At 32.9% G+C, this 24,843-nt stretch overlaps 2 protein-coding genes across 3 annotated transcripts in view; one reads left to right on the top strand and one right to left on the bottom strand.

Moving 5' to 3' along the window:
- The window catches only part of LOC106175623 (sodium/potassium-transporting ATPase subunit beta-1-interacting protein 3), a 30,007-nt gene extending 16,236 nt beyond the window's left edge, over window positions 1-13,771 (top strand). Inside the window, exons 6-7 of one of the 2 annotated variants that reach the window (XM_087019457.1) lie at window positions 4,589-4,673; window positions 9,637-9,830. In XM_087019457.1, the coding sequence (XP_086875583.1) occupies window positions 4,589-4,673; window positions 9,637-9,652 (101 nt within the window). In that variant the 3' untranslated portion in view covers window positions 9,653-9,830. Of the gene's footprint in view, window positions 1-4,588; window positions 4,674-9,636 lie in introns of both variants that reach the window. The other variant, XM_087019456.1, reaches the window with a different exon arrangement.
- A 255-nt stretch (window positions 13,772-14,026) lies between these two features.
- Window positions 14,027-24,789, bottom strand: LOC106175634 (sorting nexin-17-like). Its single transcript, XM_013557742.2, has 15 exons — window positions 24,528-24,789; window positions 23,954-24,028; window positions 23,463-23,586; window positions 22,979-23,043; window positions 22,254-22,364; window positions 21,746-21,839; window positions 21,275-21,365; window positions 20,590-20,752; window positions 20,077-20,217; window positions 19,679-19,741; window positions 19,212-19,325; window positions 19,026-19,103; window positions 18,435-18,515; window positions 18,021-18,080; window positions 14,027-17,704 (listed from the first exon to the last, which is right to left on the bottom strand). The coding sequence occupies exons 1-15, from the start codon at window positions 24,585-24,587 to the stop codon at window positions 17,612-17,614; spliced, it is 1,413 nt and encodes a 470-aa protein (XP_013413196.2). The 5' UTR covers window positions 24,588-24,789; the 3' UTR covers window positions 14,027-17,611.
- Between the last annotated feature and the right edge of the window lie 54 nt (window positions 24,790-24,843).

Raw genomic sequence — 24,843 nt, 5'->3', positions numbered from 1 at the left:
TCTGATTGATTTAACCTGTTTGCTTGATCATTGTTTTTTGTTTTTTTGTTGATTTTATATTTTAAGCTTGTTATTATGTGTCTTTTCTTATATTAACTTTATTAACCTTTAATTCCTGTATTAGCTTAATATTTTAACGCAGTGAAATTGCAAAGAATGTTATCATTATAATAGTGCATGATCAGTAATGCAACCATTGAGTATACAGCACCAACTTTGACATATTAACTTAAGTGAAGCACATTTGTTGTAATCATAACATGTATGAAATGCTGAAACAGTAAGACTAGCTTTGTTTATTTTAAAACTACATTTAGCTAATAGTTTTACCAGTGTGTGGAAAGCAGTTCAGGTTTTAGCCATTTTACTTATTCAGAAGCTTTATATAACCACAAACGTGTTACTAAATCGTAGTCCCGATTTCTTGTTTTAGTTGTTCAAAGATAACTTATGTAAAATTGAAAAAAAAAAAAGAATTCTTTTCTGGATTTGAATATCTCACAAAATACTGTGGACTTAACTCAGTAAATTTGGACCAATTTGCAATAACTTTAGCAATTTTTCTTTATTTCTGTCTGAAAACGCATTACATACTTATTATTAAAGTGATAATAACTCTTCGTTTCGGCCAAAAAATGAATTTTCCTGGAGTAAACAACAATTTTCCCATACTTACCAATGGTTAATGAATCCATTTTTACATTCAAAGTTAGTCCCTGGTTTTTTTCTAAAAAGTTTGGTTTTTTGTTAAAATCTCTTAAGAGATTTTAACAGAGTATAGCCATCAATGGAGGTCACGTGGTCTAAAGACAAGCTATGACATCAGAATAATAGCTATAACAGCCGTTTTTGTGGGAAAACAGAATATATTATATTTTTATGAGTCACTCACAATGTTTTTATTGTGAAATACAGATTTCATACGAAGAGTTATTATCCCTTTAATATAGCTAAATGACACTGTTTACTGTCATACCGACTTTCAGAGTTGATATAGATGCTAATAAATCTTAGGACTTTACTCCTTATCTCTTCAGTAAAGTCAACTGATGCTGATTTCACAGATGACCAAGAATTTTAGTTGACTAAATCTGTTAGTCCACTAAACAAAAACAAAAAAACCTTTGCCTAAAATATTTGTCACTGCTGTTTATAAAATAGTTACAACATTTCATTTTAGTGGATTCAAATACTGATTTACCTTGTATCAAAATAGACTAGAAGTTTTGATTAATAACTTAAGACCAACCTTTGTGAAGCCGGCTTTAGTTAACTTCGTTAACTGAAAAGATTCTGCCTGTAATTACTAACAAATTCCTGTTACTTGTTCTATGCTTTTAGTGTATGTGTGTGTGTGTGTGTTTAGCGTAAATTGTTGGCATGTTACTTTGTCTGTTCACACAAGAGACTTGAGACTGAAAATCAGTCCCAACTTGTGTCACAGGATGACCAGGTTACAAAAAAAAGAGTGGGATGTTTCTGTCATTTGGTCATCTAGGGTGGCAAGTTGAGTAGATTTTCAGTCAAAATTAGGCCTGATGTTAACACACAGTTTTTTTAATCATATAAAAGTTTGTCCTGTTTCTTGATGGAATGAGTTCAGATTTTACATTTATGTGTTGTCAGGTGCAGTAGAATGCATTCTATATATTGCTTAGTGTCATATTGTCATTCTATCTCGTATTGTCGATATTCACCCAGGAAATGTACTGTGCCATTTGTCTTAATGCCATTTTGTCATCTTGTGTCATGTGTCTGCTGTCGTTGTATCATGTCATAATGTCACCTGTAATTAAATAAGATTTATTTGTTACACACCTGATCCAATAGGCTTAACAACAACAGAAAAAAATGAATGGTCTGATAACTTAATATTTGAAGTAATTTTGTTCCTCTTCCAGCTAGGGTAGAATTTTAAAAATTTAATTGAAAGTGAAAGGAACAACAAAAAGTAGCCCTCCTTCTTAGAATGGAAGTCGAAACATCTAACATTATTTGCTTTTTTTTATGTACAGACACAGATGTGTCTGTACATATTGCCATCACCTGCGTCTGTCGTCGCCGTCGCCGTCGCCGGCGCCGTGCACTTTCCTTGTAAACACGATAAGTGGAGGGCAGTTTTACTTTTTGGCTTTATATTTACAGAGCTGATGAATATTCATAAAACGCAGGTCAAGTTCGAAAATCAGCATGATCGGGCCATTATTGTATAAGTTATGCTGTTTTTTCACTTTTCAGCATATATGCAACCCTGTAAACACATTTTAAGGCAAACCGTCAGGCCTGTTGTCATGAAACTCACAGGAATAATCAATCTTACTAAAATGCAGGTCAAGTTCAAAAATCGGCATGATCGGGCCACTATTTTAGTAGTTATGCTGTTTTTTCATTTTTCAGCATATATGCAACACCGTAAACACAATATAAGAAGAACAGATGGGCCAATTGTCATTAAACTCACAGGAGTGGTCAATCTTACTAAAACGCAGGTTGAGTTCGAAAATCAGCATAATCGGGGCATTATTTTAGAAGTTAAGCTGTTTTTTCACATTGCCTCAGATTCAACTCTTAGGCAATGTTAACAGTCTCATTACTGAACTAATAAGATACGTAAAAGTGTTTGTTTGACATTTCCTGCATCTTTACAATATTGTTAGTTGATTATGTAAAAATGATGGTAAACTTGTTAGCGTGTATTGTGTAATAAAGTGTCAAAAATGGAAATAAACTCATATCATTGCAGTTTGTCAGATTCAATCATTCACTATGTTCAGAATCTCAGAATGGAGGAAATTGGACATTAAACACTATTCTATTGATATTTTTCCCATCTCATCAATTTTCTTAGTTGATCATATAAAAATTGCAGTAAACTGTTAATTTTGTTTTATGTTAAAAAAAGTGTTAAAAATGGAAATAAACCCATGTCAGAACAGAGCTGTCTTGTTTCACATTTCCTCAGATTCAATTCTTAGGCATGTTAACAGTCTCATTATTTAACTAATAAGACATGTAAAAGTGTTTGTTTGACATTTCCTGCATCTTTACAACATTGTTAGTTGAATATGTAAAAATGATGGTAAACTTGTTATCGTGTATTGTGTAATAAAGTTTCAAAAATGGAAATAAACTCATATCATTGCAGTTTGTCAGATTCAATCATTCACTATGTTCAGAATCTTAGAATGGAGGAAATTGGACATTAAACACTATTCTATTGATATTTTTCCCATCTCATCAATTTTCTCAGTTGATCGTATAAAAATGGCAGTAACCTGTTAATTTTGTTTTATGTTTAAAAAAATTGTTAAAAATGAAAAAAAAAAAAAAACATTTCAGAACAGTGCTGTCTTGTTTACATTTTGGCATTTTCAAGTTGTGACTTTGAAGTTCCATGGGCCTGAAGACCTTTGCTAGTCACATTTTCTGAATATCCATGATACTAATATTTAATTATGAAAAATTGATGGTCATTATGCTGTTAAACATTATGTATTATTGCATCAAAATTTGAAAAAAACCTATTTTGGGCACTGCTCCCATGATGACCATTTAAGAGAAACCATGTCACTTACTGTTCTCAAACAGTACAGTAAATATGTACAGATGTGTCTGTACATATTGCCATCACCTGTGTCTGTCGTCGCCGTCACTGTCGCTGTCGCCGACACCGTGCACTTTCATTGTAAACACGATAAGTGGAGGGCAGTTTTACTTTTTGGCATAATATTTACAGAGCTGATGAATATTCATAAAACGCAGGTCAAGTTCGAAAATCAGCATGATCGGGCCATTATTGTAGAAGTTATGCTGTTTTTTTCACTTTTCAGCATATATGCAACACTGTTAACACATTTTAAGGAATGTACTTTTGCATCAGAATTGACAGTAGCCTATTTTGTGCATAGTTATTTCCTGTTTTTTGTCTGTACATTTGACAGCTTTGCTGCCTTGTTTTTTTTTTACTTTTATTTTAAATTTTACTGTGCTGTCTTTGTTTTGTTCATTGGCTATGCATGATTGTGATATTTGGTGAAATTGGACTTCCATTAAACTTGCCCTAAGAGTAAAGTAAAAGAAAAGATAATTTTTGTTTTGGGGGTTATTCTCTTTTTTAATGTATGTCAGCAACTGTGTATAAGTAAAGGCAGAAATATTCTTGGGTAAAATGGGGTTTGAAGCCAATAACACTTCCAATACATTTGCCCTTCAAGGACTTGCAAGTAATTTAAAACCTAAGGCATTGTGCCCCTGTTCATAAAAAGCTCACCAAAAACACTTTTGCCCTGAAAAATAGCCTTCATAGCTTCAAACTTATCGTTAAGCAAGTGAAACATAATAAATGTATTAAATGAAATTTGTCCTTGAAATTGTTTTAATATTTAAAATGTGAAGTTAAATAGATATATGTTATATAAAAGTCAAAATTTGACTCTTTTCAAAGGTTTTGATTTGTTATAAAGTTATGAATTAATTAACATTTTTTGTAGTACAGTTTACAATGTCTTTAACACAGCAGGTGGGATAATATATAATTAAGTGATGGATTGTTGCCCTGAAAGGACCATATTAACTTTTCTATTTGCAGTTGACTTTATCGGAGGGTTTGATACGTATTCTGCATATCAGTCCCCCGCGAAGAGCTCACATATGCAGCTCCAACCTATGTATGTGTATGTATTCCTTTTGGTTGCCTAGCAACAGGGCTGTTGCTAATGTCTCACCATTGCAGTTTTGGTTGCCTAGTGACAGGCTAAAATTGCTCAGCATTAAAGAGTTCACTCTATTATTAATTGTGTTCCTTTACTGCTGAGTAATTTTTAGCTGTAAAATTATTTACAAATTATTTGTTGCCTTGCTGTTGAATTAATCACCATAGCAACCACCTGGTTTCTGATGATGGTGCTCATATTTAGTTGCATGGCAGTATTGTTGCTTAGAAACTATGTGGTTGCTAAGCAGAAAAAAAAGTTGATCTCAGAAAGAGGTTTAGTTTAGAGCAGCTTCTTTCTTGTTTCCATGGAGATTTGGTTTTCATTTCAAAGCACAGTTGTGTATTTTTGTGGTTTTTGTGGTTGCACAAAGTTACCATGGCAATGGGATCAGCCAAGTTCAAGATGAATTGACTTTTTCATATTCTTCTGGTCTAAAGCTTTCTCTACAGATGGTTAGATGGCATCTATTAGCATGGCTCCCTGCTTTAGCTACCTAGAAGTGTGCAGACCTTTCAAATATTAAAGACATCCAACAAGATTTCTGCTTGCATAGTTGATTGCAGTTGAGTTTTTTCTTGCAAATGAAACGATGAAATCTGTAAAGCAGAAGCTTTTATGTGAACCATAATATCCATAATTTTAAAGCCAAGCTGCCATGAATTTCAGATAAAATTATACATTACTTGGAGAGATATGGGGCTTGCTTTCAAATTTTTATATCATCTGAGGTCAGAGATCATATCTCTGGCACCTTATAGGCTTGCATTTGTTACCATGGTGATGGTTTCCCTGTAAACACTTTTTTTTTTACAGAATTAAGTCATGATCTTATTTATCCCTCAATTGCTATTAAACATTTAAGATATATTGTGAAGTTTCTGGGTCCATTTTTTGCACAAATAATTAGACCATTGCTTTCCACATTTAGTAGATTTTATACTATTACTTCAGGCATATATTTTGCATAGATTTTGGAATAGATGCATATAAGGTGAAAGTGTATATTAGGTAGATATGTCTTAGTTATTCCACACTAAATAAAGAATGCACTTTTTTTGAAAAGATTTTTCACACCAAAAATTATCAAATACAAGTCAAAAGTATTGAAAATATACAGTAATTGATCAATGATACTTTACCCAAAAATATGATTTAAGTTGTATGTTTTTTTTTTGCCAACTTTTCATATTTTGTTTTGACATAAGAAGTTGGGCATCGTAAGCATGTTTTAGTAGCTTTGTGCTTGTTTCAGTAGCTTAGAGATGAGTTAGTTGTTATTAGAAAAGGAATACATATCACAAACCTTTTTAAGGTCCTACATTGAACTTCAGTCTCAGAAGTTTGTCCAAAAAGTTCCATTTCCACTTAAAATTATCTTTTACATTCTAATTTTTTTACATTCTAGTGTTTTTAATATTGAAAGTAATTTCCTTCCCTGACACAATAGGATATCACTTTCAGTTTTAATACCCAGTTCTTTCTGATATTACAAAAACAAATACAGAAGTATTTATTACTTGTAGTTGATTGGTGCCAAAAAAGAAAAAGGACATCTTGAAAGAAAAGAAAATAATAACACTTCATCCACTTGATACTAAGTTATAGCCAAGCCATTTCAGCTGTCGCAAGCATTAGGCTACACTATGATCTGAATTGCTTACAAGTCAAATGGAAGACATATGAGTGTGTTTACATATTTTGTTCCCCCTCAGAAGTTCATATTGATAAATTTTTCTCTCTCTCTCGCACTCAGAACATCCTTCACACGTATCAAAGAGTTAATTGTTATATTAAATCTCATGGGGCTTCATAAAGTTATCTCATGAAAAACAACAATCACAGTTTGTAGTGTATTTTTTTTACTCCCAAGAATGAAATGTTTCATAAATTTTTTGGGTCAGCACAAATTATTTTTATTTCAGCAAGAAAACCAGTGTTGTTTAATAACAGCCCAGAAAACATCTTCAATGGTTTGTTTGATGCTTTAGACTTGAAAGTATTGAAAACTGCTGTGCTGATTATTTTTCTTATTTTTTGTGATTTACTTGAAATTATTATTATTATTATTATTATTATTATTATTATTATTATTATTATTATTATTATTATGGTTAGTGCCTCAACCCTTGCAGTAAACTAGTCAGTCTTGAAAAACTACTAGACCAAATCAAAATGAACAAGTCCAAAATGAAATCACTGGATGATAGAAATATCTAAAACAACAGCCACAATTTCTTAATCGTATAATTGTACAGTGATCTTAAGAATTCCAATTTTATACTTGTCTTTTGCCAAATCAAATGGTCTTGTGCCTCATATTAGTGGTTAATGACCCAAACTGATATTTTGAAATGGGTCTTGTTTCTCAAAAGGACTTCAGGTTAAAAAAATTGTTCTAAAGCATGTCCAATTGAATTATGAAATTTTGCACATTTTATGACAAGAAAGGCAAGACCAATTTTACATACCTTTGCCTGTTTTACAACAACAGTGAACAACTATATGGATTTATCTTGACAGAAGTAGACTTTTTCTAAAAGTTTAAAGCCAATTCTCGGGCTAAAGTCATCATGTGAATACCACCAGTGGGTTATTTATAGTAAACAACTATAAGTTTATCTTGACAGAAGTAGACTTAATTTTTGGTCTTAAAGTTTAGACTCAATTTTAAGGCTAAAGTCATTATGTGAAAACCACTGCTGGGTAACATAATGACACCCTGTGGGTATAGAGGGTCTGGATTACAAAATGGCACCATCAGAGCCTAAAAACCCAGGGTGTAGAATGAGCTCTTCCATGATTGCATAAGTCCTTATCATTATGGTAAATTGTGAACAAGGGTTATTTGTTTATTCCCCTTTTTCTTTCAAATTAAGACGGTTCAATGAATTAGGGTTGCTTGAAGCAAATGAAGGATTTGGAAAAAGTACAAAATAGACTGAACAGACGAGCAAAGACCAATGATTTATTTAAGTTATATAAGTAATTTCAGCATGAGTAAAATTTTATCAGGTAAAATTTGGTTTCATTATGTACAGAAATCAGTAATTTGCAAAATCATTGAAAAGTGCCACACCAAAGCACATTGAGTTCAGTAAGTTTAATATCAAGCCAAAAAATTGAAAATAGGTACTGTTTATGTATTTATTGGGACATTCTGCCAACGTTTAGATAAGAAGAAAAAAAATCTGATAATTTTCTTTAAAGATATGAACTGGAAAACCATTCAGAGAGTGCAGACATCTGCCAAGACAAATAGTTAACTAATAATTGTCCATTTATTAATTAATGGATAATCACCAAAAGCAAATTACATTATAGTTAGCACATTTCTGCCTTATCCTTCAAATATCATCAAAATCCCTCCAGAACTTTTGAAACAGGCAAATGGAAGTGAAAATGACCTCCTTGGGAAATTTCATTGTACAGCATTATGAAGAAACTGATAGAATGACATTTATAACCCCTGAAATGCTACCCCTGAAAATATAGAGATGTTTATTTCTCTCATCTGCCCCAATCCCCTTCCCACACGCCTTAAGAAAAATTTATGACATATTGCTGCCAAAATATCTTATACCCCTTATACATTTTCAAAAGATATTATATAACAAAAACAAGCTAATGATTATTATAATCTAATGCCCCTATCCTCCTCCCCATCCTCCAAATGAAATTAATAAATGAAAAAAAAATGAATTTTTGAAAAAATAAAAAGGGAAATGAAGTGAGCTAGAATCATGTCATATGTTTGATGCATTACTAACCAGTGTTTGCAGGCCCGTAGCCAGCAATTTCAAAAGGGGGGTTCTTTTTCTGAAAAAGTGGACCTTTTCCCATAAAAACTTCATGTACCTAGATCAAATTTTACCCAGAGTGGACCTTTTTCCAGCAAAAGGGGCGGTTCTTTCGAACCCCCAGAACCCCCCCTGGCTACGGGCCTGGTTTGAATGTGTTAGTATAGTCTGCATGGCGGTGTGAAACTGTTTGTTTATTGGCACTGTTGTTGATGCAAATTGATATTAATGTTAGCTGATTGACTGTCACGGCACTTTACATCATCATGTCTTCTCTGCGAAGAGAAAAATTGTCAATTTATTGAAAAGTATTTTGTCAGGTTTGTTCAAGTAAAGCTTTTTTGATGAGATTCTTTTTGTTGACTTAAGTATACCTGGGCTATATAAAAGGCTCTCTCTCCCTCTGTATGTTTTATATGTGTTAATATGTATATAGCACATAGAGAGAGATTCAGCTTTTGGATGTTAACTACTAATCTTTGATGTGATATTGTGTTTGAAAACTGTTGTAGTGATATTTATTGAAAAGATGTGGTGATTTCAATCTTATTGATTGGTTTTTAATATTTTCCATCTTTGGGTATCTGGTAAAGATATTTGTTTTTATTTGAGTACGAGTGGAGCACTGTCAATTTGATTGGTTTCGTGGGCCTCTTTGGCAAAAAAAAATGTGAAGGGGAATTCTTTCTCTTTTCTTTTGTTTGTATCTTGCCTTCAAGTTGGTTCTCTGTGAAAATCAAATTTTGAAACTTCAAAAAGTAATACTTACATTAAATGAAAACAACATTAAAATTCTACCATTTTGTCATTCATGAGTATAATGAAAAAAGTAATTACCATTCATTTATAAAAATGAGTTTTTTTTCTGAAAGCATTTTGGTTGGTTTAATTTTGTGTTTGATTTAAGAATTTATCAGCAAATATTGTTCCTTGCATTAGAGTGTTGTTGTAAGTGAAAAAGACAAAAACAAATGAATAAGTAAAAAAGATGAATTATAAAAAGCTCTTAACCTATGCCCTCAGTAATTTAAGGACAGGTTTTCTCTATTTCTGTATATTCTAATGGTACAATTTGTATTTTAAAAATCACCACTTATCCATTTTTCATGTCCATATCTTTGCAGCACCGATACAAACTAGTTATGAGATGGAATATGTCAAAATGCGATACAAGTCCCCGGCCAGGAACAGTTTTAGAACAGGAAAAAATTATGACAATGTCAATCATTCGAATTTCAACACACTCGACGTATTGCATCAGGTTGATCCAACAATGACGCAATTACCCAGCGAGACGGTGGCCGTACGAACAAGCACACCCCAGAACCGACAAGACAAAACACGTAGCAGCACGCGAAGCACACGTAGTCAGCGCAGCATGCGTAGTAACAAGAATCAGAAAAGCGCAGTAAAGAAAGCTTCTTCCAGAGACAGTGAAAGCTCTTCCAACAACGGGCGTGCCCCGCCCCCTCCCCCTGCACAGCTCCCGTGGGTGCGTATCAGCCCCTCGCCTCACAAGCGAGAAAATTCACGAGACTCGAAAGACAGTTTCAGAGAGGCAAGGCGCCATTCCCGGCCCTCGTCCAGACAATCTCGTGGCTCTTCCAGCGAGGATCACTCCCCAACGTCGCCAAACAGTCGACACAGACTGGACTTTGATCATGTGAATGGTTATAATCACAATGGCCCCGATCACGGTCTCCCTAACGGAAGAGTCTCATATAGTCCGCCGCCACCATTTGAAGATGCAGTCATGGTTTAGTCAGTTTTGTTAGAATCATGATAGAGTCATGATCATAATAGTTGAGTCATTGTATGTCATGGTTTAGACATGGTATGCTCATGCCTAATGGAAGGATTTAAAACAATCTTTCACCTTAGTTATAGAGTACGTTCATGGTTTAGTTGTGATAATATCATGACATTAGTCGTCATGGTATGGGTGGATCATATGTCACTTTGTAGAGAATTTTTTATACAAAATTCTATGAAGCACAATTAGTATAGAAATGAAATGTCATGAAAAAATGTCATGGTAGAGTGAGTGTGTGCCTCATAGAGTCATAGTCATGACATCATGAAAGTCTTTAATGAATAGTACCAGACAGTGAGTATGATCTATAATTTTGAAGAAGAAAATAACCATGGAATTGAACAGCATGGCTCTGAAGTGTCGTAGTTTGGTCATTAAATGTCATGATATAATCATGAAATGTCATGCTATAGCCTTGAAGTATCATGGTAGAATCACAGTCATGGCACAATCTTGTCATTGGTAACAGTAAGTTGGTACCATGGCAGTGAACAGAAACATTTCACTTAAAATAAATTGCAGTATTTTTTCACTAGAAGACCGCTTAAAAGAGGTAAATAATGCTTATGCAGGGTATCAATTAGGAGATTGCCGACAGTGAGAAGGGAAACATTTTGATCACAAAGAAATGCAGTATTGGGGAGGGTCTTTAGAAGTTGGGAGAGAAGCTTGGACCAGTTTGACCAGCTTCTTATGGTTGTTAACAAAGCTACAAATTGATTGGCCAGCTAGATGGCTGTTAACAAAGCTTGAGATTGATTGGCCAGCTTAAAAGTTTGATATACTTTATAACTTATTGCTTTTTTTTTTCTCCTTGATTTAAGTGTTCTTTTTGATATAGATAGCAACAGCTTTTAATATACTTAAGATTTCAATGGTGTTATACGATTACTCTTCAACATAGACTAGTTTAAATTTTAAGAGTTGAGAAAATATACTTCAAAAATTGACTTTGAACTTTGAAAAATAATATAAATGGTTTTCGTCTGTGCTTTTAGCTACTATTCAGAATATATTTGCTGTCAGTATATACTTATATATGGGTGATAAACCTCTCAAAAGAACCTAGAGGCACTGCAAAATTACACTCTTTCTAAAGTATTTTGAAAAACAAATGTCTGCTTTTCCATCTACTAGTAGTTTTCAAGTCATGGGCCCTTTTTTTGCGCTGAGTGCCATACTGAAATGATACAATCAGTATTGGTACACTTTTTGACAAGTTCATTACACGACATGGCCAATTTAGTAACTAATTAAACAGGCAAAGCAAACTTGCAGGGAAATTGTCAAAGGGAGTAGAAACCTCTGAAGCATAATTGCATCTTAGGACTTCTCAAAGTTTATTGATATGGATTGTATCAGTAACGTATACTGCTGGGTGTGAAAAGGGCCTACGTTTTACTCAGGTTTGAACTTGGTTAAGATATATTAGATACATAACAGATATAAAGTGATGGGTCTTAAACCATGTTTCAGCCCATTTGAGTAGAGATGAGAGTCTTCTGGATATATCTGGGTAAATGGGTGTCGTACTTACCCTTGCAACCCCCAGATGGAGCTGCAATCCTTTGGCGTTTGTATTTGCAGGGTACTTTTAAGGTACTCCTTCATCATGATTTGAAAGCAAGTTTTTGGAAAGTTAGACTTGAAAACAAAATGTGAAATTTGTTTTGAAAATTATATTGCCTCCTTTTACTATTCAAGGAGGCGTTGACGGCAGGAGACTTTTTTAAGGGGGGGGTTTATACCCTTAATGCTCAAGCACAATTTCATGTTTATATAGGAGTGTCAATGGTTAAAAGACAGCAAGACAATCATGTTAATTTTTTACAAGATTTTGAAGCACATTTGATTACTGAAACAAGTTATTTTCATATTTCTCTTTTTTACGAAAGTCGCAGAAACTGGTCTTGCCTATAAGACGCTGGCAGAAATGTACTTGAAGTTTTAAAACTTCTGAAATATGGCAATGACTCGATGTTTTCAATGGGGTAATTTTTAAGTCTTTCAGATATATAGTTTTGGAATCCTTAAACATATATTTCTTTTCAGCTTTTTATGGTGCTTTTACTGTATAGTAGAAAACTACAGGATAGTCTGCTTTTTTTCTGCCACTCAGTAGGAATGTTCTAATTTTACGAATGTATGAGTTAAAAAAATACAGTATTAGCAAAATTTACAATTTTCCCCATTGAAAAGATAGTTTCATTACCTTACGTGGTCCTTTCCCAGAGAAATATTCCAAAACCATCAGTATTTTTATAAGTGAAGTGTTTATGAGACGGAGAAAAAAAATGTAAAGGAGCTTTTCAGTATCAAGTTAGTCCCAAATACTAGTGACTGGATTGAATATATTTCTTTTGTATGTGTGGTGATGACTTAGATCAATTAAATAAAATCAAATTAAAAGATTATAATCGATATCAGTGCCAACCACTTGCCTTTACTGTGCTGCCACCTACAGGAAGATGGAGGGAGTTGTCCATTTGTAAAATTTCAAACTCCCTATCATGATATTCAATGTTTCTTGTTGGCAAGCTTTTTTTTATCGAAGTATTTTGTGGTTTGCTAACCAGTGCTTTTTTAAAAACATGGAGCATATTTATTAAGGAGAGTTACTCGATTAAGAGCACATTCCCAGAGATTTAGATCGATCCAACTAGATCGACCTAACTCCCTGGGTGTTCACGCTAAATTGCTGTCAGCCGACTGCGCACAGAAGTTAATTACCCCCTTACAGCTTTTAGTAGGCAAGACAGACATTTAAGCCAGCTAAGCTGATAGTAATCTAGTGAGACTCCCCACGGGGATAGACCGATCTAAAATCTGTGGGAATGGGGTCTAAGAAATAACCATGATTCTATCTTGATTACTTTATTACTGTCACTGTTTGGCTATGTTTTGAGAGGCCTGAGCCTTTTTTGTCATCATTCCAATGTGCTTTCTGTCTCTGGTCATTTGTTATCCCTTCTTTCATTGGGTAATATATATTTCTTAACTGTTTTTTGGATTGGCTAATATTCACTGTAAGGTCATGTGATGACAAAGTGTTGTGTAATTGGCTGACTTCTGTCACCTGAGAAGAAACCTGTTCTTCAAATGTGGAAGGAAAGTTTCAAAGCTACATATCATGTTTTAAAAGTGATTTAGGGTCTTTTTTAAAACCATCCTGTTGTGTAATAGTATTAGCATGGCCTGGCAATAATTGCTAAACATATATTAAATTGTTTTTGTACATTATTTTTATTATTTTATTGTGTAAATTTCTCATGTTTTAGCTTGTAAATTGATTTAGAATCCATGTTTTTGTCATCTTCTTTATTTTGATTGATGATAAATGGGTTAGTCATGTTTTATGAAGCAGAGATGTGACGAAGCCATCATGTGTACATATATGAGAAAATGTACATAATTCATTTCTAATAAATGTCTTTTTGTCTCAGAAATGGTTGTTTGCAAATATTATTTCTTCCTTGTTTTAATGGACACGCTCATGAGAGCTTGTGAGAGTCTGTACTAATTTATGCCAAAATTTCATTGTAAAAATTTAATGTAAATCAAAGGTGTCATTTCATCTGTCGATTTTACATTTTAAATGAAAAAGTTTAACTTGTTTAGACATAAAACCTACTCAAATGCATATACATATAGCATACTATTTTCCAACATACATAATTACTAGAAAAAAAAAACATTTGCAATGAGTATAAAAATGTTTATTTGAATGATTTTGCAGAAAATGAAGCGTGCTTATGAGGTGAATAAAAAAACAGCCTCTGCGTGCAAGATACATATTTAAATATGGACATGGGTTCTATAATTGAGCTCTAACCCAGGTTTCAGAGCTACACTAAAAAAAAAAAAAAAAAAAACACTGAGGGTGCATTCAGAACCAGTTGATCCGCAGACTAACTAGTCCATGGATCAAATATGGCTACCTACTTAAAAGCTTGTCGTTGAATCCCTTAATTGACACAGAATAGTTTCTCCCCGGGGATTAAGCAACAAGCATTCAAGTGGGTCAGCCATATTTGTTCCACGGACTAGTAGGTCTGCTGTTGTGAATGTAGCCTTATATATATATATATATATATATATATATATATATATATATATATATGGCAGAGGCATGCTGCAAAGATAACTGTTTGAAACTCAGGGAGTCAAAATTCCAATATCATCTTGAATTCGATCAATCCTTTTAAGTAAAGGCAAAGACTTTTTAGTATAAAATATTGTTTGTGATTTTCATAACTTGTTCCTAATGCCCTTGCACATTATTTCTCCATTGTTTCAAACATTTTTTTCTAAAATAGACCCTGTGATGCAGAGTTTCCCTAATAGTAATGAGGCAAATATTTTTTTTTTCTCTCTAAAAATCAATATGTGAAGATGCTAACCAGACCCCGACTATACGAATTAGTGTGGAATAAGGAATTACATATTTGACATTATGATACATATGATTTATACTGATAGTGCTGCAAGGAATAAACTGTTTTCTATTAGTGTGGATGACTGAGACAATTTTTTAAAATATACATGCCCTATACACTAGTATTATGCCTATATTATAGTAATAATCAGCACCTTGAATTTATAATTTACTATTGATATTTAAAAAAAATTAATCCTTATGCCAATTCTATATATGTATATATCATGTTCAATTTTAAATCTGAACAAAGAAATTTTCATAACTTTCTATTCTTGAATATTGATGGTTCTCATGTATAGACAAGGGCTACTTTGGACTGTATATCACACTTGATTGCTAACCTGCTTTGAACTGGAAATATCTCATATTATCAGAAAACCTGAGGTCAGCGCAGAACAGTTTAGACAGGGAGCACTTTGGACCACACATCAGCCTTAGCCACGCCATGTGAAGTTGTGAACTACAATCAAAGAAATACAGAGGTAAACAAGTCGGTCTAAAGAAGTCCTTGTCTAAACAAACAGTTACAATGCGGAGATGTGATTATTTTTTCCAAAAATGACCTTGCCAAATGGGCCTATGTCATTTAGTAATATAAAGTCATGAAATGTTCGAGGATGACCTTCAAAGGTGACAACTTACACTTGACCTTGAAAGGTCATGACATTTAACAAACATTTGGGTGAAAGTCTTTTTTAATCATATAAGTATGATGTGCCCACAGCCAACTTAATATTTTCCATCCATTCATTAATTCATTCAAAAATAAAATAAATTCTTGATGATTTTTTAAAAATTTGTTGGCAAGTGTAAGTTACATACTGGTTATGAATCACAAAACTTTGTTTATTTTTATTTATAAAAGTTGTGTGAGAAACCTTCAACAAACATTATGATAATAACAATATCAGTGCGTAACATTTGGAGGGATTATTAAAAATTGCATAAACATTCAGATACTTATTCTTATAGTAGTAACATTAACTGCATCAGTTCAACAGAAACAAATTATTTCTGAAATATTTTCTCAACTGTTGAGCTATAAAAATGAGATGTTCTACACGTCCTAAGTTTAACCCTAAGCCCACCTTGAATAGAAATTTTCTCACACATAGAATATGATCATTCCTTAAATATGACCAAACAGAAATATCATATATTATGGCACCAGTGCACGTTAGACTTGAAATTTACACTCTTCATTTTTTTCCCATTTTCCAACCACCCTTAGTTTCCAACGTCACTGGAAACTCACCCCAATTCTGAGCATGTTTCTGCCATTTCCACCCCTGCAAAAATTTCTCTCACTCAATGCTCACTTACGGTTCTCAATCTATTCTAGAAAATTTGGTGTATTTTTTTTTTTTTTATAGTTCTAATGTTGTTCTGTAATGAATCTAACAGTTCAAGAACTGTTTTAGGAAGTCCTTCAGAATGTCCTGGAACAGATTAAGAACATTTTTCATTAAAAGAGAAAAACATTATGTTCTAGGTCAGATAGAGAACGGTGAGCGTTAAATGAGACAAATTTTCGCAGGGATTATCGTGGCAAGTTTCCATTGACTCAGGGTGCTATGCTTCCAGAAACACTACAAAACTACACACTGAGGATAAATGTATAAATATATAACAGAAATCTTTGGGAGTTTCAAAAAATGCTTTGATTATAATAACGATGATATGCGAAGTTAACAATAAGGCACCTGATATAATCTCCTAAGTTTTCATGTGTGAGTGTATATTTGGGTCCTTGCTGGCAAGTGAAATTTTAGACCATGTATGAATGATTATTTCAACTGGTTTCTTGAAGTAAGATTATAAACATTAGAACACTGAAGTGGGTTAAAGTCTGAAAATTTCAAAGGTGAGTGAACTTACCATGAAGTATACATGAATAAATATGTGAGTGAATTTTTGCTAGCTGACAGGCAAGCATCAAAACAGATATAATTTGATTTAAAACTGCACAAACAGAAAACATTGGGTTCCACACACTTTGGCAAAAGGTTTATATTCATTTTCCCCCTCCCAACTTTTACAGAAGGTTTTGTAGTCATCAAATTCCATACACCCTGCAGATATGGGAACTGAATAGAAATGCCACAGGCATGTTGACAGCAAAGGGGCATTTCCAACAAATGCTCAAACTCAGGGTGTCACAACCAAAACTTCCTGCCAGCTGTTTCACAAGGCAAATTCAGCCCAATAATTGGTCTATTAGACCACTAAAGTTTAGGCCAAAAATTTGGTCCACTTCAGTTTGTGATAAATCCTCAGTAGTCCACTTAAATTAAGTGAATAGTGGCATGAAACATAAACCACATCTTTATTTAAATGAACTATTGCAGATTTATCCTGGGTAATAGTTGACAAATTTCGGTCTTAAGTTTAGATTAATTTTTGGACTGAAGTTCCTTTGTGAAACAGAGTCTTGCCATTTTATTATTGCACTTGGAATGGCTGGGATATATAACTATCTAAAATTTGATCACTAAGCCATGCATCTTAATATATCGATGGTTATAATATAACATAATGGTGTAATTATTGCTTTTGATCAGATATTATGCATCTGACTTCTGATTATATTATGGTCCCTTAAATTACTGGATTTCAGTCAACTTGTCAACTTGTCTCATCCCTCCTAGGATTTCTATCCAATCACAACCATGTTCTCTTTCTTCATTCCTCCTTTCAAAATCAGCCTTTTCTGTGAAGATGAGACCACCTTCTCAATTTAACTCATAATCTTATAACATCACTGGTTTTGCTAGACAGAATCTTATGACATCACCGGTTTTGCTGTTCTAAATGTTGTGACATCATAGGTTTTAAGATCATTATTTCATCAGAGGTCATCATCACCTATTCCACCCACAAAAGCATCGTTTTCTGGCAGATCAGGTGCCAAAGCTGATGTCCGTAATGACTGGAGTTTATCCTGAAAATTAAAGACCAAATAATTTTAGAAACAATTTGCAAGAATCTTTTTATGTGTCAATTTAAAAAAAATATTTCAAAATTCCATTTCACTGAAAATACTAGTAAGTTCATACCAAAGAATTCCGCTTTTGTCTTACCCATTATATTTATGTAAATAAAATATAAAACAATATCAGAGTCTTCAATGAATCCTTTCAAATATATTTTTCATTCAAATTTGGAAATTCCACCAACTTACAATTGAATGCCAGATGACTTTATTATTGACCAACTATTTCCTTACCCTCCAGCTAAGTAATGTTATATTAACTTACTGAAATTTTCTTCACAGATTCCTTTGCTTTCTGTGCGGTACTTGTGGTGTGTTCCTCATTCTGTAACAAAAAGATGGACAATCATCGTCACATTAGTATATACAAATGCAATGTATTTCAATGTCAGGTCAAACTGAGTAGTAGCCAAATAATCTGTGAAAATTTCAACTTCAATTCATAGTCTCACATTCTTCTGAAAATTATGCTTCTTTGTACTAGTCAAAAAATTCATCAATCTCATACCAAAGTCAAATACATAACATCTTTTAAACCAACTAGCTAACTTCTAAGCAGATGCATACAAATTTTGAATATCGAATAATTATTTGTCATCAAGAAATCCAAACAAGTTTCAAATCTTAGAGTTAAGAGTTGTTAAATATTAGGATCACAGTACAAGACAGTAATACTTACATCAGCCTCGTTGTATGTGACGTTGCTTGTACCGTCCCTTTTCAGGTATGCACGTGGTGCCCTCTTTACTCGATCTTGTGGCTATAAACATTTGCATAAATAATAGTAATAATATAAAGTGAAATAATTTCACATGAAGTGATAAAATATGCTTGATAAATATGCTGAAATATGCCTTATGTCCTGTGTTATGAACATGACATCAACATACTGGTACTTATAAAGATGAACTCTAGTTTTTCATGTATCACTATCAATACAATATTAAATGAAAACAATTGAAACATTGTTAAGCAAGATCAACAATTTTTTTTTTTGGGGGGGGGGGGGAAATTAAGCAAGATATTACTGTATCAGTAATTGTGTTTCTCCATCTGTGAACATTTTTTCATCTTCTGTCATAAAATTATTTTTCAATATTTTTCAGATTCACAATTGACCCAAGTTTGACGAGAAAAAGATAATTTATCAATCCCTTCAATAACTTAGTGCTTAAATTTCTTCCAATACCCATAATTCCTACAGTCACAGTTCCACCTCTTTCTCTCTTAAAATATTAATAACTTTTTGATTAAAAGATCAGCTTCTTACCCTCTTCATCTTTTTGCCCTGTTTCTTCATAATTAGCTCATCCACCATTCCTTGAAGACACATGCTTATTAGAATTGCCTGTAAAATTATAATTGAACAAGATTAACAAATATATCAAATGACAGTCAGTCCAAAGTTCATAAAAAATCTGCTAGTCTGCCGTTATGAATGCATTCTTAGTCTCACCTCATCTGTGAACAGGGTGATCCACTTCAGGGTATCTTTGGCCATCAGATATTCAAAAGCTATCTCCAGTGTGGGTTTTGGGTCTGTTGGGTTTTCATTTTCTTCATCAGGAAGCTAAAACATGATAACCAAAAATTTTATCCCTCTTTATAGCTTGCTTGAGGAAGTTCAAAGTTAGGTTTTGTTCAAAATCATGTGCACTGAGGTGTTGTATTGTCAGTATTGGATGTTAACACTGAATACCAATGAAATTAGTTACTGTCCATTATTTCTGCTTTGGGCTAGTCGATTCATATATACTCACACCATCTTTGTAGGTTAAAATTTATTTGCAGAATCTGTTTTGAGTAGGTCTATTTTGTCAGGTTATTTGTAATTATAATTCTGCTGATGAATATTGACCATCAAAAACCATGGGTGCAATGATGCATTTACATCATGGTAGTGTGGTATATGGCAATACTTACTGTTGTTGTAATTCTCCAACATCGCATACGGGTGATCTTGAAACTTCCTTCCTTTAGCTGATCCTAAAAATTAGCATAGAATACAGTATTATATTCTGGAATGCAAGATCTGATAAAATCCAATATTGACAGATGACACTGTCTCATAATGGCTGATTTTTTTTCCAATCAGACTAAAGGACACATCTTATCAGTGAGATAACAACAATGTCAGATGTGAAGATGTTGCAACTTTTGATGTTACTCTGACCTTCAGGTATAATTACATTACATAAATAAATCATTAATTACATTTTTTGCAGTATGTTGATTTGCAAACCTCAGCCAAAATCAATAATTGATAATAAACTTATCACATTAACCTACAACAAATCAAGATTGTTGACAGTGATACCAACCTCTGAAACCTGAATCCTAAAATTCAGTTCCCTGTTGCCAGCGGCAACTACAACAGCACAGCCATCTTGGGGATAGTCTGTCTGGCATTTTTTAAAGTGGAGGAAGCCATAGTATTTGAGTGTCCTTGCAAGTCTGAGATACTGTAAAGAAATAAAAAGATCTGGAGTAAAATGTGTTTTATTTATTATGTGTTTCAATACAGACTTAAAATACAGAGCATGAAAGTTCATGGGTAAGACATTTATTTTATCCTTTTCCACACAAAATTCATATACAGAGCCTTACTTGAATTTTTTTTTACTTGAGTAAAACAGGGCTATTTTATGCATTTTCCATGCGTTTCATAGCTAATTTTCAGTGATTCAGAAGGAGAAATAGTATTTATGGTTAAAATTAATAAATGAATTGAAGATCAAGCATCATTTTTTTTTATCTTTAACCTCTAATAATCCATTTCCTGACAAAATTTAAACACAAAATTATTTATCTCCTTTGTAACTTTTAAAACTTACTTCTTTTTTAGACCCCTTCTGGTGAAGATTTGTCAACTGTTTCATCTGTTCTTTAGTTGCGTGGATCCAGCCTCTCTCTAGGTCACTCTGTGCCTGGACATAGAGCAAGTTCATGGCTATTCTGTCTTCTAATAAGTCGTCATCAAATGATGAATCCCAGTAACTAAAAAAAATAAATGAATTTATAAATAAATAAATAAATAAATAAATAAATGGATAAAGGAATGGATGGATGGAAAGAAAAACAGAAAGGTGGCAAAACAAAGACAAATTACTAATCTTTTCTTTCCCTTCAAGAAACATGTTTTATCATTTTCATCTTTAAAATCTTATCATACTAATAGTGAAGCCATTTCTGCAACTCTGATTTTAAACATTACATTGAATTTAATAATTATACAATTATTCAAACAGTATGAGTCAACTGTCCGCTATTCAGAATGGGGCCATAGGCACAAGAATATCAAATGCTGATTTTACTAATTTGCATATAATTACTTTAAGTGAGTACTTGTATTATTATCTTATCTCCAACAAAGGTCCATGACAAGATCAAGTTCATTACAAATTGATAAATATAAATAACTCTGATATAATGCAAGTTCCAGTAGCAGAGTTATTCATATCTATCATTCTTGTTTTACTGGATGACTAACAACATTCACTTATTATTACAAATTCTTACCTTTTACGAAGCACAATTTTATGGACGCCATCTTTATTTGCAGCCTTTAGGGAAATGAAGGGGGACTCAAAGTCTTGGAGCTTTCTTATAACTGAAAAGATGGTTAAAGCAATGTTATCTATGTTGATAGATACAATATTAACTATGTTTATTCATATAGGGAAATGATAAAAAATTGAAAATATCATAATTATATCAGTAAATCAAGTTAAAAAATCTCCAATCTGAATAGATAAAGTACAGTACATATGTTATGTAACATCCTTAGATGTTTTTTTTTTCTGTCTTTTTTAAAGTCTTAAAAATAAATATTTTTAGCAAATCAAATTATGAAGCAATCAGACGTAAGATAATGAGATATTTTACATTTTTCTTGACTTAATTAGAATATGGTCAGCATTTGGCTAAAAGTTGCTTTAAGACTTTAGAGTGAACACTGGCTCATTTTCAGTTATTTTAACTTTCACCTACTTGACAATTCTTTTTCTCCACCTTCCTTCTTGACTAGATAAAGACCAAAATAAAACACAAAATCGTCTTTTAGTTCGATGTTGGAAGCCACAGTCTGAAATTAAAGACTATAGTTAAGTTCAACATTTTACAGAGAAGGTTTCCTCTTACCGTAAGGCAATTCTATATTTTGATGCATTTAAATTTATTTATTCATTTTTTTTTCATTCTTACATGTCATCTTCTTTATAATTTTCTGTGACCATAAAATGAAAATACTTATAAAACAAAAATACTTAAAACAAAAATAGTAAACAAGGTGATTTCAAGTAACAAGGGTTCTATAACTTCTCAAGCACCCAACATAAAATAATATCGTTAACATCATATGTCAATATAATCAAGGCAATGGGTAATGGCGGCAATCGCCCGAAGTTATCAGAAAAAAAATCACAATTTTGAAATGTGAACACTGACATAGAACAAGTCTAAGCCTGATGTGAACTAAGTGCTCCACAATGTTCCCTACCTCTAAAACATCTTCTGTCTGGTCTGTAGACAAAATATTCACTGTTATTTTATGACCGTTCATTAGAAACACGTCCAGAGTAACACGCTCTGGTTCCTCATGCTGCGTTTCCTAATTTAAACAGACAAGGTTCATGACATCACTGTGTATGGAGAGCAATCTCCTTCATATTTGGTGCAAATTTTTCCTTTTTAGATAACCTGGACATTTCAATTTTAAAATTAAATTGATTTAAAGGCAAGTGGTACTTAAGTTTTTGTTTTTCAAATTTTCCAACACAATCACATAACAGAATATCAGAGTTTGCAATATGAAATCTTACACAATATTTGGCAGACTTTAGACAATCACACCAAACACAATATCAGGCAGAGCTTGCACAATCACACCAAACACAATATCTGGAAGAGTTTGCACAATCACACCAAACACAATATCTGGAAGAGTTTGCACAATCACACCAAACACAATATCTGGCAGAGTTTGCACAATCACACCAAACACAATATCTGGAAGAGTTTGCACAATCAAACCTAACACAATATCTGGAAGAGTTTACACAATCACACCAAACACAATATCTGGCAGAGTTTGCACAATCACACCAAACACAATATCTGGAAGAGTTTGCACAATCACACCTAACACAATATCTGGAAGAGTTTGCACAATCACACCAAACACAATTCACTTGGATGATTATCCCTTAAAACACACACCCTTACCTGTTGGGCACTGAGGAAGAATCCATTAAAAACATCACTGTTTGCAATCTGTGGATTTTGGCTGACTGAAAAACACATACTCTCTATTTGTCACATATGGTAAACAAATAAATAATAAATAAATAAACAAAAAATAAATATGTTTATAAAAATATGTGTTTTTTTTTGTCCATTCAAAAATGTAAGAAATGAAGGATAAGTCTGGGTTAGCAACAACACAGTAATACCTCAGTTTCTACATATAAAACATATAATACACGTAAAAGTTAGATTTACAATTTTGAATTACAAGCCTTCTTTGCATACACACGCAAACATGTTTCTAAACATGTACTTCAGGGTACTTACTTATTTGTATTTATTTCTCTAGCTGTGCCCTGCATTCCACAAGTAAATATGAACTTCAAGGCACTTACTTATTTGTATTTATTTCTCTAAACATACCCTGCATTCAAAAAGTAAACATGAACTTCTAGGTACTTACTTATTTGTATGTATTTCTCTAACTGCGCCCTACGTTCTTCAAGTTCCGCAGGCCCTAATTGTAGAAGTTTAAATTTCTTTGGTGGGAACTGTGGGAGTGAATTGGCACCAAACTCTTTTTTCATCTGAAATTGTTAAATATAACATCAATAAGATAATATTCTTCATCAAATACTTGCATGCTAATGAAATTAATACTTATTTGGTCTTGATAAAGGGGCATACACACAGTTTAAACTAAAGTGTTGAAGAATTTTTCCAAACTAAAATATTTAGTCAAAACTAGACCCCTACTTTTACATATCATATTCAGACATTTTATAAATAAAATATTGAGCAGCATCATTTTATACTTTATTTTTCTTTTGTGCACATCTCATTATATTATTTAATATATTTTTGTCTTTCTCCCTAAAGTTAATACTCAATAGCACTTATTAACGAAACAATTATATTTTAATACCAAAGCAGCTGCACAAGCAACAGTCTCACCTGTTCGTGAAAATTATGGAGCTGACTGTATCTCACTGTACAATGATGTACTCCATTTACATGAATCTTAAATACCTAAAATAAGGGACATGATGTATGTATCATAATATAATATACTAGTATATGTATATATCATATAATAATGAATATAAGAATAATGGTGTGTGCCAGTGTGTGTGTGTGTGTGTGCACAAGCGAGTCCATGTGTCATAACTCAAATAATTCATATTTTGGTTGGCATTTATTTGCTTATGGCATCTATATATCAATTCACTGTAATAGGAACTTCAAAACCGCAAATACCCCAGTATTTATTCTGAGAAAAATCACTGTGATTTTTGACAAATGAAAGTGAAAACGTTTAAAACGGATTCAGTCACGAATGGCAGTAATGAACTGCTCAATATCTAAAATGTTTTCAAATTCTGCCGTTTTTTTTTTCCACACAAAAAAAGTTATAATAATCAAACGCAATAAAACCATCACTGACATCCGTGTCCTTATTTACCAGGAAAGCTGAGGTTCAAGAACTTTAATTCCGCTGACACAATTAAAACGCTAGTTTAATACTTACCGTGTACGTCGATCCCGATTCATCTTTGCAATCTTGTGTCTCGGGGATAGAGAAATGCATTTTGACTGAGAGTTAAGATCAACACAAAATAACAACTTGATCACTTAGAAAGTTTACAAAGTCTACTCCCCTTCCGCCATTTTGCACATTTTCTTATCATGTGACCTTTGACCCAATTTTTAGACAAAATTGAGTTTTCTGATACAAGGTTAACTTTAATTTAGTATTCTATATGAACTGTATGAATTAGTAAAATACATCTATTTGAATTGGTGTATAAGTTGCTGGAATGTTTAAAGGGTTAGAAAATTAGTCA

Source organism: Lingula anatina, chromosome 8, assembly GCF_051362555.1.
Source record: "Lingula anatina isolate TDL-2025a chromosome 8, LinAna3.0, whole genome shotgun sequence".
In the NCBI taxonomy this organism is placed as follows: domain Eukaryota; kingdom Metazoa; phylum Brachiopoda; class Lingulata; order Lingulida; family Lingulidae; genus Lingula; species Lingula anatina.
This window is presented reverse-complemented; position numbering and strand designations above follow the sequence as displayed.

Excerpts from the sequence above, each read along its gene's own strand:
- LOC106175634 (XM_013557742.2), bottom strand. The coding sequence starts at position 24,587 with ATGCATTTCTCTATCCCCGAGACACAAGATTGCAAAGATGAATCGGGA. Across the intron at positions 23,044-23,462 it reads AGAGAAATACATACAAATAA|TCAGCCAAAATCCACAGATT; the intron begins GTAAGTACCTAG and ends TGTGTTTTTCAG. Across the intron at positions 20,218-20,589 it reads AGAAGGGGTCTAAAAAAGAA|TATCTCAGACTTGCAAGGAC; the intron begins GTAAGTTTTAAA and ends ATTTCTTTACAG.